This window comes from Panthera tigris, chromosome C2, assembly GCF_018350195.1.
Source record: "Panthera tigris isolate Pti1 chromosome C2, P.tigris_Pti1_mat1.1, whole genome shotgun sequence".
NCBI classification, from domain to species: domain Eukaryota; kingdom Metazoa; phylum Chordata; class Mammalia; order Carnivora; family Felidae; genus Panthera; species Panthera tigris.
Window position 1 is genome coordinate 80,461,350 of NC_056668.1, and position 15,948 is coordinate 80,477,297.

At 40.9% G+C, this 15,948-nt stretch overlaps 1 protein-coding gene across 1 annotated transcript in view; it reads left to right on the top strand.

The window, feature by feature from the left end:
- DGKG (diacylglycerol kinase gamma) overlaps positions 1–15,948 on the top strand; it is a 201,489-nt gene that overhangs the window by 61,999 nt on the left and 123,542 nt on the right. The window contains exons 4-7 of the mRNA XM_042956236.1: positions 1,893–2,055; positions 2,646–2,708; positions 10,643–10,813; positions 15,536–15,585. Coding sequence (XP_042812170.1) covers positions 1,893–2,055; positions 2,646–2,708; positions 10,643–10,813; positions 15,536–15,585 — 447 coding nt within the window. The remainder of the gene's footprint in view (positions 1–1,892; positions 2,056–2,645; positions 2,709–10,642; positions 10,814–15,535; positions 15,586–15,948) is intronic.

The following is a 15,948-nucleotide window of genomic DNA, read 5'->3' on the forward strand; positions in this document are numbered from 1 at the left end:
AGAGCCTTTTAAAATAAGGACAGTAACATCAGCAAATAGTCAAATCAAAGCAGAGAATGAGGAGAACCAAAATAGCACAACACCACAGAAAACAGAAAGTTTTAAGAAGAGAGGATGGAATGCTACAGAGAAGCCGAAGATGAGCAAGTCTGAAAAGAGACAACTGAACCTATGACCTTCAAGAGAGTGGGTTCAGAGGTGATGGGCTAGAGCCCAGAGCAAATGGGACTAAGGAGGTGACGAGGCTAGTGTGGTCTGGCTGGAGAACGTTGAAGGGGAAGGGAAGAAAGACAGGACAGTAATTCGAGTAACCAACCATTTCTTTGGAGCAGTGCCCTTGAACGTGCTTGCAGGTAGAGAAGCAGATGCTGGGAGATGCCTCCAGATGCAGGGAGGCTGGAATCAAGGGTCATAGTGGGTGGGCTCCACTTGGAAAGTAGGAGGAAAAGATTTTGCTGTCACAGACTGGTAAAAAAGAGGAGGATGTGTAAGGAAGAGACATTCTGAGGTGATGCTGTGGAGACAGAGAGGGACCAAAAAAGTATAAAAGAGAGACCCAGAGACTCAGGGGCAGAAAAGACAGAGAGATAGAGACTGATTGGTAGTTGTCACAAGAAATGTGAGTTCACCATTTGGTTTGAGATCCCTTAACTTGCTAAGAGCCTGCGTTTTCCTCTGTCCGGCCAAATCAGGCTTCCTCCACTCTGTAAAGAAGATGTGTAGAACAGCCCCACCTGGGACAAGTAGAAACTGCTGTGTGAGCTCCCTCCCATTGGGACCAGGAGAGCATCCCCTGTTTTTAGGGCCAAAACTTTGTATCCCAAACCTAATTGTGTATATTCAAGGTGGCTCGTAGTTCTGGGAAGGCTCTCAGATTTTCTAGAAGAGACAAGGGGTTAAATGCTATCAACATTTTGAAAGGAGAACCAAATAGGCTCCCAGAAAGGGATTTTATTCTCATGGCTGTTGTTATTTACAAAAGCCTGCACAGCAGATCTTAGAGTAGAGCTTCCTCAGTGATTTCCAGGAGCATCTGCCGATTTGATGAAGAATCTGATGCCATCAGGGCACAAGCCAGTGATGATTCACTGCAAACTGTCTTTGTTGAGTGTTTGCTGAGCACAGCAGCCCTTTCTGGCATGGTTGCTTCCAGCCTGGGACCATAAGCCAGGCAGTAGTGGGAGAGATACAGCAGGGAGAGCTTCTAGTTTTTGGCACATTTCTTGATTCTACCTTCTGTCCTTGGCTTCCTGCTCTTCTCCTAGTGCCTAAAACCTTCGCAAGGACATGTTTAGAGAGCAGTTGAGCCAGACACATACCCTCACCTGTTAATCTTGAGGTTCATCCAGGGAAGGTCAGTTATGAAACTAATGAAGGATGGAGCCTGTCTTTTCCTGTTTTCTGAGACTCAAATACTCAGGAATCCCATCCCTCACAACACAAACAAATGGAAATACCACAGAAGACCCATCTTTCTACCGTGTTTTCAGCTACATCCTTCATCTTAACTAGGATTCCAGGGCACTGACCAAGTCCGGCTTGTGGGCAGAACCCTCCACACCCAGTGCTTGCTCCACATCACCCCCTTCTACTTAGTTTTAGACACGTCTTGTTACAGAAGCCTCCTGTGAGCACCAACATGCAACCATCAGTGTTTTCTCTTTCTTGTATCCTGTTCCCTGCTCCCTGTGCCTGTCATCCTCCATCACCCACTGACCTTTTCATTCCAGCATTTACCCATCACTGCACTTCTTTCTGCTTTCCTTTCATTTCTTTCACCTGCCAGCGCCACCCCCCCGCCCCCCGCCGCCGGCCCCAAGTTTCTCTTCTCTCCTTCTTCTCTGTCCCTTTGCTTCTCTGCACTGACTTTTTCCCTCTTTGTTCTTCCTCAGCCAATTAGCTATGATGTCTTCAAGCTGTTCATGAGGGCATACCTGGAGGTGGACCTTCCTCAGCCACTGAGCACGCACCTCTTCCTGGCCTTCAGCCAGAAGCCAAGACAGGAGACCCCTGACCACCCAACGGAGGGGGCCAGCAATGAGGCCAGTGGCCCAGGTACACAGACCAACATTCCCCAAGATGGAAGGGAGATGCTGCAGCTGTAATGCACTTGCCACAGCCACAGGCTGAACTCCTAGGGGGTACCCTGTGCAGAGTAACTTCCTTACGGGGTGGAAATGAGAACCAGGACTCCAGGACTCCTTTCCCCATGGGGTCTCACAGGAAGTGCTGTCTGATCGCTTTCTCAGAGGAATAAAGAGGAGCAGAATTCCTGCACCCAGGCTCAAAAGGGAGGGTGGAGGGGGGGAGAGGAGGCATCAAATAATGTGTGGCAGGGGGTAGAGAGTCTTCTGCAAAGGCTGCAAGAAGCCTTTGGATGGAGCACATTCAGCTCATGTACCCAGGCTGGAAGAACCCAGGAGTGTCAGAGACCAGAGGAAGGTAAATTGTGGTCACTGTCTTCTTGGAGTTTGGGCTATAGTGAGGGAGACACAGTCAGCCCCAACAAATCAGCATGAACCCAGCTGATACTCAAAGAGACACACAAGTCTAGTGATCCAGGCCCCATGGGAAGGTCCCCTGCCTGCCTCTGTAAGAAGCTGGAGAATGTAGGCTGGTCCTTAAATCTTGTTTTTACTCCCCAGATGCCAACATACAGAATGTGGATAATGGTGCCAAAGCAGATGAGGCGTGTGCCCCTGATACAGGTAAGTCTCTGTAATACATGATTTGCAGTGTTGAGGGGGACTGGGGAATACCTCATCCTTGGGAGGAGGGAGAGATATACCCAGCAGCATGTCTCCATGTCATTGTATGTCCTTTGAGCAGATCTTGTCTGCCTCCATCTTGGGGGCCCCCACCACTCAACTGTGCTGGGATTCTGAGTCTTGATGCGGGTTCATGCTTCACTAGCCCTGAAACAGGAAAGCTCATTCAATATTTACTTCTGATGGGTCTGCCTGGCCAGAAGGGGGAGAAGGGGAGCCTTCTCAGGAGAAAGTATATGATGAGGGTTTGAGAGAGAGAGAGAGAGAGAGAGAGAGAGAGAGAGAGAGAGTGTGTGTGTGTGTGTGTGTGTGTGTGTGTGTGTGTATAAAGAGGCAGCTGTAGGGCTGAGGTACAGATGACTCTACCAGTGGATGGTAAGGGTGTGCCCAGATGCACTATAAGAAATGGCAAAGAACATCTTTTTAGTAGAATTATTCCAGATGGAAACCTGGGTTTACACATGAGAATGAAGAGAAACTGGTAACCACATGGGTAAATGTAAAGAATATGTGTCTTCTTAGTTAAATCTCCTTAAAAGGTAATTAACTATTGAAGCAAAAAAAACTAAATGACATTGTGTTGTGCAGTTTATAATATAACTTATGTAGAAATCAAATGTATAACTGTAGCACAAAGGCCTGGATGGGAGAATTGGAGGTATTTGTGTGCACCGGCTTAAGGAAGTCAGAAGGAGGAGCAAGGGGAAGCCGGCTAAAATTAGTTTGATTTATTTCCCAGGGACTTGGTACGATGAGAGAATTTCAAGTGGATATTAGATGTAGTTCTAATCTTTTTTCCAGTCATGGCAAGAAGGGCAACTAGAAGGATTAAGGATTTTTCAGTGTGTAACTGAAGGACTGGTGAGATCAAAAATTTACTGTGGATAAAAAGCAGAACGTGGTTGGGAAAGGAGAGTTGCCGTTGAACTGTAAGTTCAGCAAATTCCAGTCTTCCCAGAACTGCACAAAGCAAGGATGACAAGCGTCGGTGCCTTCCTGAGGCCTTCAGGGGCAGCATCAGGGCAAGACTCTGCAAAGTATGGCTCACCCACCCTCCCTCCCCAGCATCTCACCCAGCCATGCTAGGTTCATGGCCCCTTGGTAAAATGGGTTTAAGTTATAAATAAGTCTTAAATCTTATGTGGAATAATAGCAGGGGCGTGTTATGACATAGCTTATTCTCATGATGGGAAGAGAAGGGTGAAACCTTGGGATTCTAAACTCTGAGCAGCTAAAACAACCATGAAAAGCGTTTGGACCCAAACTCTTTACCCAGAGGCTTTCTTAGTCTGAGTATCTGGAACTTCAAGATGAACCTGAGAAAAGCTATACTTCATTTTCTGAGGTTCCAAATTGTCTGGACGGGATTTGTTTTAGTGGCTGAGGTTTCTGAGGCCCCAAGGAAGGATGTATTAGAGCTACTGTCATTATATGATATTTGAGAAAAGGTGGTAATAATGGAACTTGGCTGTCTTATTTGACCACCACGTTTATTTGCAACATTCGTATCATTCTGGGTCTGAGAGCAACTTCCAGAGATTTACTCCTGGGGAAGTGATTTATGATGTACCACTTTCCTTGTTTATGGAGAATATCAGTTTCCTGGGGCCAAATAATGAAAGGGTAATGATCTGACTGCTGGCCCAAGGAGGTATATAGCATCTTTTCATCTTTTTTAGTGACTTGAGATTTAAAGTAGAAAATCCGTTTCCTATGGGGCTACTTTGCGTGGATGTCTTAATTAGATGCCCCTGTTCACGAGAAACAGGAATGTAGGGACAGACAGATACCACAGAGAGAAGCCTCTGCCAGTAAGGAAGAGCCAAGTTCTGGCATCACCTTAGATCAAGCCATCTGTTGAAAATCCCAGCCTTTTCCTGTTGCCCAGGCAGAAGCCAGAGGAAACTAAATTCTGATTTGATATGGCCTATTTAGGCTTATCAGAGCAATATCCAAGCTTGGATCTCGAACAGCCCACTTCAAGTTATTCATTTCCAGAGCCAGGTGGATTAATGGTTGGGTCTGTAAACACAGCAAAGAGGGGCTTTCACTGAGTCCAGATATGGACTCAGAACCTTGAGCAATCTGTCTGTCATTGTCAGGACGTCAGCTAGGAAGGCCTGAATGCACCTTTCCATGAATGGCCAGGCCTAATTGGGATAAACAACGTGAACTTTAGTCTCCTGGTTTTAATTTAGTTCCTCAGGCTCCTAAGATGTTTCAGCAACTCAGAATATTGTCCTTGGAATTTTTTTCTTAGTTTTTCCCGTTTATAAAAGTAACACATTCATATTGTAAAAAAAAAAAAAAAAAAAAAAAAAAAAAAAAAATTGAAGAATACAAAAAAAAAGAAGGAAACAACAAAACCATCCATAACTTACCAGTGCAATTACACACATGCATACACACACATGTATTTTTTTCTATAATTTTTTACAGAATTGGAATCAGACTATTGTATATAATTTTGGAACCAGCTTTGTTTTTCACTTACCATTATACTCACAAACATTTTTCATGTCCTTCAAGACTTTTGGTAAACACCCATTTTAATACAAGTCCCTCTTTCAACAGATGAAAATCTGAGGTTGGATGTGGGGAGTAAGCCCACTTGTGCAAGGTCACACACCCATTAACACAAACCCAGAGCGAGAAACCTAGTCCTCTGCCTCTAGGTTGGTGTTCTTTCCACTATGCCCAACTGGAAGGCAAGAAGTAATACAGAGACTAAGACAAAAGGTGGAATAAGTCAGGTCTGCCTAAGAACACTCAAGCAAAAGGGTTTATGACATGGCACCTAGACAGAACCTATGTAATCCGGAAGAGGGTGTTAGTCTTTGACTACTGATGGCCCTTGAGGGATGTACTTAGATGACTGTGGGTTAGGGGTATTTCATATAAGGTAGCTTGAGGAGGAAAACGTTAGTAGGACTATGTGCCTCTCACTCGTTCTGCTCCCCAGCATTTCCATGACTGGAATGAACAGTACACCTCATAGACTAGAACAGTGGCTCCAGATCCAATCACAGTCCTAGTAACCCAAAGATCTTTGTAAAAGGCTGTAATAATGTTTTAAAACAGCTTTGGTGAGCTATAATTGGCATAAAATTAATTGCACATGTTTCAAGTGTATAATTAGTAAGTTTTTGCATATGTATACATCTATAAAACTAGTACCATGTCATCCCCAAAAGTTTCTTTATAGTCTCTTTCTCCCACCCTCCCTAGCCACCCACCCCTAGATCCATACAATCACTGATCTGCTTGCTGTCACCATAGATCGGACTGCATTTTCCATATTTTATATACGTAGAATCATACAGTGTGTACACTTTTTGGTGTGGCTTCTTTCACTCAGCGTAATAATTTTTAAATGTATCCATGTTGTCATGTGCATCAACAATTAACACATTTTTAATGCTGATTAGTATTTTAGTATATAAGTAGATATTCCACAGTTTGTTTATCCATTCATCTATTGATGGACATTTGGGTTGATTCCAGTTTGAGACTATTTCATATACAACGTGAATATTCTTGTACAACTCTTTGTGTGGGCAGCTTTCATTCCTTTTAGGTAAAGATCTAGGAGTGGAATGTTTAGGATTGTTATGTTCTCATGATAATTTGACTTCTGCATTATGAAATGATTCTCTTTATTCCTGGTAATACTCTTTGCTTTGAAATCTACTTTATTAGAATTATGTTCATAATTGATGTAGCAACTCTAGTTAACTATAGTTAAAATGGTATCTTTCTCCATTCTTTTCATGTATTTGTGTCTTTATACTTAAAATTTTTTTAATGTTTATTTATTTTTGAGAGAGAGACAGAGCATGAGTGGGGAAGGGTCAGAGAGAGAAAGGGAGACACAGAATCCAAAGCAGGCTCCAGGCTCTGAGCTGTCAGCACAGAGCCTGACACCAGGCTTAAACTCACGAGCCATAAGATCATGACCTGAGCTGAAGTCGGATGCTTTACTGACTGAGCCACCCAGGCGCCCCTGGCTTTATATTTAAACTGCCTTTCTTATTGGAAGCATGTAGTTGGGTCTTGTTGTTGTTCTTCTTGTTGTTGTTGTTTATCTAATCTGACAATCTCTGCCTTTTAGTTAGAGTTTTAGAATGTTTACATTTACTGTGATAATTGATATGGTTAGGTTTAAAGGGACCATCTGTTTTCTTTTTTTCCTATCTGTCCTTTCTTCCCCTTTTGTTCTTTTTCTGTTTTCTTTTAATTAATTGAATTATTTATGATTTCATTTTGCCTCCTTTTTGATCTTATTAGCTATAACTTTGTTATATTATTTTAACTATGTTAAATATAGTTTAAGATAGTGACTGTTTTAACTATCATAGTCTACATTCAAGTAATATTATTCCACTTTGCATATACTATAAGAAATGTATTGCAATATATCTCCATTTCTTATCTAGGCCTTTGTGCTATTGTTGTCATACATTTTACTTCTACATATGTTAAATTATAAACTGCACAACACATTGTTATTATTTTTGCTTTAATAGTTAATTATCTTTTAAGGAGATTTAACTAATAAGAAAAATATTTTTTTATATTTTCCCATGTGGTTACCGGTTTCAGTGCTCTTTATTCTTGTGTGTAAATCTAAGTTTCTGTATGATATAATTCTACAAAAAAGATGTTCTTTACCACTTCTTGTAGTGCAGCTCTATACAGTTTTGTACATCTGAAAAAATTTTATTTTGCCTTTTTTTTCTAAAGATATTTCACTGAGTAAGGAATTTTAGGTTGACAATTTTTTTTCCTTTAGTGTTTTAAAGATGTTGTTCCACTGACTTTCAGCTTACTTTCTTTCCAATGAGAAAATTACTGTCATTCTTATCTTTGTTTCTCTCTACATAATGTGCCTTTTTTCCTCTGGCTTCCTTTATGATTTTTTTAATCATTGATCTTAATCAGTTTGATTATGATGTTTTTGGTGTAGCTTTGGGGGTTTTTGTTGTTGTTGTTTTTAAAGTAGGCTTTATGCTCAGTGCAGAGCTCAACACAGGGCTTGAACTCACGACCATGAGATCAAGACCTAAGCTAAGTTCAAGAGTTGGACATATAACCAACTGGGCCACCTAGGCAACCCACCTTGATGTAGTTTTATTTATATTTATTGTGTTTGGGGTTCATTGAGAATCTTGGATCTGAGGTTCTATTGCTTTTATCAAATATCGACACATTTGGAAAAATTTTAGCCATTATTTCTTCAATTTTTTCCTACTTCTTTCTTTCCTCTTTAGGTATTCCAACTACATGTTTATTTGACTACTTGAAGTTGTCCCACAGCTCACAATATGATGCTCTTTTTCTTTCTTTTTTTAGTCTTTTTGGATGGTTTCTTTTGCTGTGCTTCAAATTGACTAATCTTTTCTTCTGCAATGTCTAATCCACTCTAAGTCCTATTCAGTGCATTTTTTTTTCATTTCACGCATCATATCTAGACACTTGATATAGACAGGCATTTTTAAATATCTTTTATATTCCTACTTAAAGTGTACTATCTTTCCTCTAGCCTCTTGGACATATGGAATACAGTTGTAATAATTATTTTAAAGCTTTTGTCTGTTATATCATCTGTGTCATTTCAATTGCTTTTTCTCATTATTATTGTTTATATTTCCTTTCTTCTTTGCATACCTGTCAGTTTTTTATTAAATGCCAGCCATTGAAAATGTTACATCATTGGGTATTGGATATTTTGATATTCCCATAAAAATTCTTGAGCTTTGTTTTGGGGCACAGTTAGGCTACTTGGAAATAGTTTGACCTTTTTCAGGTCAAGCTTTTAAAGGTTTGTTAGCCAGGACCAGAAAGGCATTTGCTAATTTTACCCAACAATCAAAACAAAACTCTTCTGAGTACTGTACTCAATGATTCATGAGTTATGGGGGTTTCTACCTTAGTTGGTGAGAATAGACACTATTCCTGGCTCTCTGTGCATTCCAGGGACTGTTCCCTCTAATACTGACTCTTTCTCCAGCCTCCAGTAGTCTCCTCGCACATCTGTACTCATTGTTACTCAGCTGAATAATGGAACGGAACTCTCCACTGATTATTCACAGAGTACCCTTTGTAGACCTCTGGAGTTCTCTCTGTGCAGCTTCTTCCTCTTTGGTGCTCTGCTCTGTGAACTCTAGCCACCTTGGGCTCCCCAGGCTTCAAGCTCTATCTCTTCAGCTCAGAGAGACTTCCAGAATCTTCCTGGGTTCCACCTACCAGTGCTACAGCCTAGAAACTCTTTCTGAACAGTATGATGTGGCAATTATGGGGATCATCTCATTTGTATTCTGTCTCTTGGGATCACCATTTGGTGCTACCACATTCAGTGCCCATTGTTTCATATCTTTTGTCCAGTTTTTTGTTTCAGTAGAAGGATAAATTTGGTCGTGTTACTCCAATTTAGTCAAAACAGAAGTCATTATAATAGTGTTTTCATGGATGGATAATCTGAGGATGTAACAGTAACTTGAGGTATAATGGGCTACCTAGTGCAAAGGATTTCTCACAGTTGTCTTATAGATTATGTTTTTTCATAACTTTTCCTCCAGTGCTGATTTTAATACTTGTGTTGCATATGTAATTTTATTGCAGTTTCCCCCATCTTACTATCCTTATTTTTATTTCACCCTATTGTATTTTTATCCCACCTTGCTCACCCCTGAGGCTCTCTGCTCCAATTTAACATATCTTCTCTCAACCTCCTGAGGGTCTTTCTTGTCCAGTAGGAAATTGTTTCTGAAGATCTGGTTTTCTGAGACTTCAGGATGGAGTTTCCTGTCCTTGTTTTATAGCTCTGTTTCATAAGGTAGGCTTTCATGTTGCACAGCTCTACTGGACTGATAGGAACTGTTTGCCTTTGCTTGGCACTTTGGCTTTCTGAATAAAAAGTATACCAGTTGCATTGCCTTCCATTACTGGAAGCAGCCATTACATCAGGGCTGTCTCTCCCTCTGTCTATATCTTCAGACCTCCACCACTTAGTGGCACAACACCTAAGTGGATTTTTCACTACCAGTCTTCCTCTTACTTTTCCCTGTGTTTTCTGCAAATTTACCCTCGTTCTGGAAATTATTAAGAGATCATTTCTTATGGGCATGGATCTAGAGAGGCTGGGGGGAAGAGAGATATCCCTTAAAGTGCCTTGAGAAAAGTATAATTCACACAGTAAAATATAGGTGCCCAGTTTTCTCATTAGCAATAACCTCATATTTCTGGATTAGAAGACAAGAAAGACAGAGTTTTCCAACCTAAAAGAAGGAAAACTCCAGAGGGATAACTTACCGTATTCCTGTGGTATGATAAACCACTTTCTGCATTTTCTTAATCCAATAGATTAGGCTTGCGGCTAGTCAGAATTCTTCCGAGTGCCTGGAAATTTGTCGATTGTTGATCCCGGTTTTCTCTTTTGAATGTTCATCTTTTTCTTTATCTTTGAATGTATTTGAGAAGAAAACCGTAAAAAGGTGTACTGGTATGTGACCAATTGTCTGGATTTTGGAATCCCAGCCAAAAGTAACTCTACAAATTGAGTAAGTGTTCCCAAAAAATTAGGCAAAATGACATTTACCTGTTGGGTATTGATATTACTAAAAATCATTCTCATCTTTTCTGAAAATTCACAGGGTATAGGTGAATTTCTTACAATGATAGAGATTCTTAAAAGTGTCAGAATGGGCTCCATTCAGAGAGTATGAATGCTACAAACTGGATTTCTAGGACCACTGATTTGATCATATTTAAGTAACCAACACTTTCTCTACCAAGAAAATGATGGAGCAACAAACAAGGTTTAATATTTACTAAACGTTAAGTGCCGTTGGATGGTTTCCTTTTGCCTATTGCAGAATCAAAGATCACCGAGAAGCAGGTGCCAGCAAAAGACCAAGTGGCTGCAACCCTCCTGGGAAATCCTGTTGTTCCATCTCCAGGCTCAGAATCCCCTATAGTTTACCTGAAGGATGTCGTGTGTTACCTGTCCCTGCTAGAGACGGGGAGACCTCAGGATAAGCTGGAATGTAAGTGTCCACCCTGTCAAGGGGCTTCAAGTTTTTCCTAGAGGAAGATGTAGTGTCTTGTTCTTCCTTCTAAACATGTCAGACGGAGATTGATCTGGGATCATGGGTACTGGTGATGCCTGCTTGGGGAAGATGTTTCTGTCCTGTCACCAACAGTGATCTGAACATTTCCTGGAATCCACGTTGGGACCAGAACCAGTTGTATGGAGAGTGGGAAGCGCATCTGAGACCTTGGTATTGAGAACCAGGATTTGGAAAGGGGAGAAGTCTCTACAAGGGGTCAAGACTCCCCTTCTTTGCTGAAGGAACTTCCTGAAAGCCTCCAACCAAAAAGCTGCCACCTTCTCTTATTTTTCAAGGGAGGATATTCAGTATTTGTCTTCCTTCTCCTGTTCTGTGCCCAAACAACTCTTTATGAGGGAATCTTTTTTTTTTTTTCTTGAGAATTAATCAGTCTCTATCTCATTAAAACTTATTTTCATTTCTTCACCCACCCCTACGCCACATTTTTTTGGCCTCTAGAGAGAAACAGCTAGTTAGGTAAGGGAGTTGATCTTGGTTTCACAATGCTCCTTAAAGTTGGTTTCAGGGAGGGAATAATATCTGGTGGCAGAAAGGAAAGCCCACAGCAGCTGAAACAGCCTGCGGGCTCCTAGTAAGACTCACTGCAGGGTTGGGCTCACTGGCCTCCATCAGCCTACAGGCAGACTTTTAAAAACAGAAGACAATAGGACCTCGTTAAAAAAGATGTATTGTTTTGGCTCTTTTTGGGACTTTAGTAGACATTAAAGGGAAAAACATAACACATCATAGCAAAAGTCAAAATTCCAGTTAATAATAAGATGAGTCAACAAAACTGAAACATTAACAGGGAAGTATCTGGCAAAGGTTAACCCTCGCCCAAACCAAAGTGAAACAGTTCACTAACCACCCACGGTTTTGAGGTGTTAACAATTGCAAGCCTTAAGTGCCAATTTGGTAGCAAATATAGCAGATTTATGTCTCTTTTGGCTAGTGTTTAAAGTGAAATGTCCAATTATTTCTGAGATTCAGCTGGACTTTGAGTTTGAGGACTTATATTTGTTCATAGTTACCAGAGAGGATGTGAAAGATGTTTTCATACTAGTGGCTCTCAGACTGGGTCTTTGTAATGGCAATAGAAAGAAACTGCATTTTATTTTATTTTATTTTATGTATATTTTTTTCTTTCGATAATATTTATTTTTGAGTGCGATAGAGACAGAGCATGAGTGTAGGAGGGGCAGAGAGAGAGGGAGACACAGGATCCAAAGCAGGCTCCAGGCTCTGAGCTGTCAGCACAGAGCCCAATGCAAGGCTGGAACTCGGAAACAGCGAGATCATGACCTGAGCCGAAGTCAGACGCTTAACCAACTGAGCCACCCAGGCACCCCAAGAAACTGCATTTTAAAAAACTTTTTATTATAGAAAATTTCCAACGTAGATAAAAGTATAAAGTACAATGAGCTTCCATGTACCCATCAGCCACCTTCAGTAATTACTGATTTATAATCAATCATGCTTTATTTATACCTCCCATGCATTCCCTCTGCCCCAGGAAATGTCGAAGCAAATTTCAGACATCACATAATTTCACCTATGAATATTTCAGTATTCAAAAAATATGACTTTTTCTTAAATATAACCACGGCACCATTATCACATTGAAAGACAATGACTCCTTACTATTGTCTGTTCAGAGAGAAAAGAGGCAGGGCCAGTATAAGAGCAAAAGCACTTATTTAGGGCCTCAGAATAGCAGTTCAGGGAACACAGATTTGGGCAGCAAGCCAAATAGTGCCCTTCCGAGGGAACAGAAGTTGAGGGTTTTTAAAGACAAAAGGGAATGCTTGTATATGTTGTTTACAGAGAATTTTTTTACTGGTGTTGATGGCAGAAGACGAATCTTGACTGAATATAATTGGTTACTAAGGCTGTCACTAAGCAGACTCTTACTGTAGCAAGTTACAGGTGTTAGAATTGAGTCCTTGGAATATATGAAGTTTGGCCCAAGTCAGAGTTCACAGTTCCACTCAGTTAGGATGTGGGTAAGGCCCATCTACTTGATGACCTCCCAGCTCCATTTTAAAACCCCTTGACATAAGTGACTTGATTTCATTTCACCGTTTATATATCAAATATTGCCAGTGTTCACATTTTCCCAGTTATCTTATATATTTTTAGTTGTTTGACTCAGGATCCAAACTTGGTCTATACATTGCCATTGCTTCTTATGTTTCTTCTGTTTTAATCTTCTGCTTATTTTTTTCCTTGTAATTTTTTATTGCAGATCATTTGGCCTGTTGAGTTTTTAATCTTACTTGTGTTTTTTTAATGAAACCAAATAAATTCAAATCTTCCCCTGATTTTAATGACTGAAAACAACTTACGCTTTCCTTTTTAATAACCAAACATGTATCTTTTTGGAAATTATAGCCTGAACTCATACCTTTTATCAATACATTAACAATAATAATTTTCATTGTTGAACACCTTATATCTGTTAATCACTTTATTATTTTTTTAATTATTTTAACATTTATTTATTTTTGAGACACAGAGAGAGAGAGAGACAGCATGAGTGGGAGAGGGGCAGAGAGAGAGACACAGAATTGGAAGCAGGCTCCAGGCTCTGAGCTATCAGCACTGAGCCTGAGACACAGGGCTCAAACCCACCAACCATGATATCATGACCTGAGTTGAAGTCAGACGCTTAACTGACTGAGCCACTCAGGCACCCCTCTGCTAATTATTTTAAATACATTATCTCATTTTAACCTCACAATAACCCTAGAAGGTCAGTGTGATTGTTTTCATTTGACACGTCAGAAAGAGCAGAAAGTGTAAATGACTTGCCCAAGGCCATGCTGCTGAAAAACTGAGTGCTTACACTTTCTAGTTCTACTATCAGTGCGTATTAGGACCAAGAGAGTTCTGTGTTAAGAGTTGCCCCTGCCCAGGGTCTGGGAGCAACAGTCGTGGGAAGGTCTGTCCTTCTTTATCTGCTTGGTGAGTCAGCCTCATATGCCGAGTTCCTCTGACCAGGACATTCTGAAGTTTCACGGAGAATCCCAAGGCCACGATCCTACTTTTAAAGAACCTCAGCTCCTACCAGGATCACACAGCTGAACAAGCACAAGGTGCAGGGATATTAAAACATACAGGAAGATGTAGCAACACACGGGTAACTTAGCAGGAGTGTTGTCACCTTTGGGTACATGCTGAGAGGTCCAGAGTGGGTATGTGGAGGAAGGGGCAGTTAGGGGAGGCTCCACAGAGAAAGCAGGCCTGATGAAGTTAGAACTGGAGGAAAATGAAGACGTGTTCAGCTGTGCTCCCCACTCTGCTTACTTCTGAGATCACAGACAGGATCCCTACCTTTTAGATGACCAAAATGCAAGTTCCCAGGTCCCAGAAATGAAAATTTAGTACTTTGCCCAAATTTCTCTCTCAGATCTTCCTTATCCTGCATCACCTCCCTACAGCTAGAACATGGTAGAGGATGTTTCTGAATAACATGTTGACGTTTCAGAAAAATAAATACAGTAGCTTCTGTAGTGGTGGTAATGAGGATTAAATGAGTAGTGACGATAAATTGCGTAGGAGAGTACATCATACTTATTAAATGCCGTATATAAATGTTCATTATTGAAAGAAAAATGAATAATATCTGTTGAGTGCTTTCTACATTCCAAGCACTGTGAGACTTAGGAATAGGGCACAGGAATAGAAGTCTGTATTATATAAGCTCAATCTTTCTAAAATCTTTAATGAGGTCAAAAACATTTAGATGTCATAACATCGATTTTTGGAGTAATCATAGCTGGCCTGAAATCATGAGGTTAATGAAATAATGTTGAACTTCTCTGCTTGCTATGGGGATGTTAAGAGAAAGAACACGTCAATTTAAACTTCTCTGGGTATCTTTTTAAGGAGAGCTACGTTGTCAAAAATCTTCTCCTAAAGCTTTTCTAAGTATTGAAAAGGCCAGCAAAAATATTGACTTTATGTATGTAGTCTTACTTGGCATGTTTCTTTTATGAACAATTTAAAGATTTTAAGATATTTATTGTTTTGTATATATCTTTACACTTTATGTTTATATCTTATTTAGAAAAACTAAAAATTATTATGGAGACAAAAAATTGGCCTATCGTTTACATGTTAATCCTCATTTAAAAAAAAAAAAAAAAAAACCTAGGAGAAAGAAAACATCACAGTCTCCATCTTACAGATAAACAAACATGGCCAAACAAAGTTAAATGACTTGTTTGATGCCCGGGATGGTAGGACAAGGCCAAGATGTGAGTCTGCCTAAATCCACACCCTTTCCGTGTGCAACAGAAGCAGTATCCCATTTATAATTTGGGTGCCTCTACCCACCATCAGCTGGGCATTTGCTTTGAGTCATGTTCCAGTGATACTGCGAGATACGCATGCTCGACCAGGAATCATACCGTGACCTGGATCTCATCAGCCACAGTTATTGGTTAGACAGGTCCGGAAGCCAGACGGCTTGGTTCTCCACCCTCTTCCCACCCTGTCTGTAAGAAGTCAAACTCTGCGCCTGGGAGGGTGGGTAACCTGGCTGCAATAGCCTTCGCCCCAGTGACAGAACTCATCTAAAGACTGACAGCATCAGAGTCTCAGCTCGTCCCTGGTGCCCAGAGGACACCTCGAGCCTCACCTCTGTGTCTCTTGCAGTCATGTTTCGTCTCTATGATTCAGATGAGAACGGTCTCCTGGACCAGGCGGTAAGTTCTCCCTCCAAATGTCCCTCCTGAAACCAAGAAAATCTCAGGGAGAGGGGAGCGAGTAGAGGAAGAGTAAAAATTCCCAGTTCCATATTTATGGAAATAGCAGTGTGTCAATATGGGCTACAGAAGTCATGGTAGAACTCCTCCCACACACACACTACCACTTCGAATAGCACCAGCCTGAGGGGGAGTGAACTCCACCTGGCCTTTTCATTTTAGAAGCCCAGGATCACAAAATCTCAAAATGGGGAGATGCTTTAGTGTCTTATCTAGTTTAACTTCCTAGTCTTCCTCTTGTGCCCGGGGTATTAGCTCAACGAGTCTGGTTCTTCCTGATCGGAGCACATGGTCCCATCCCAT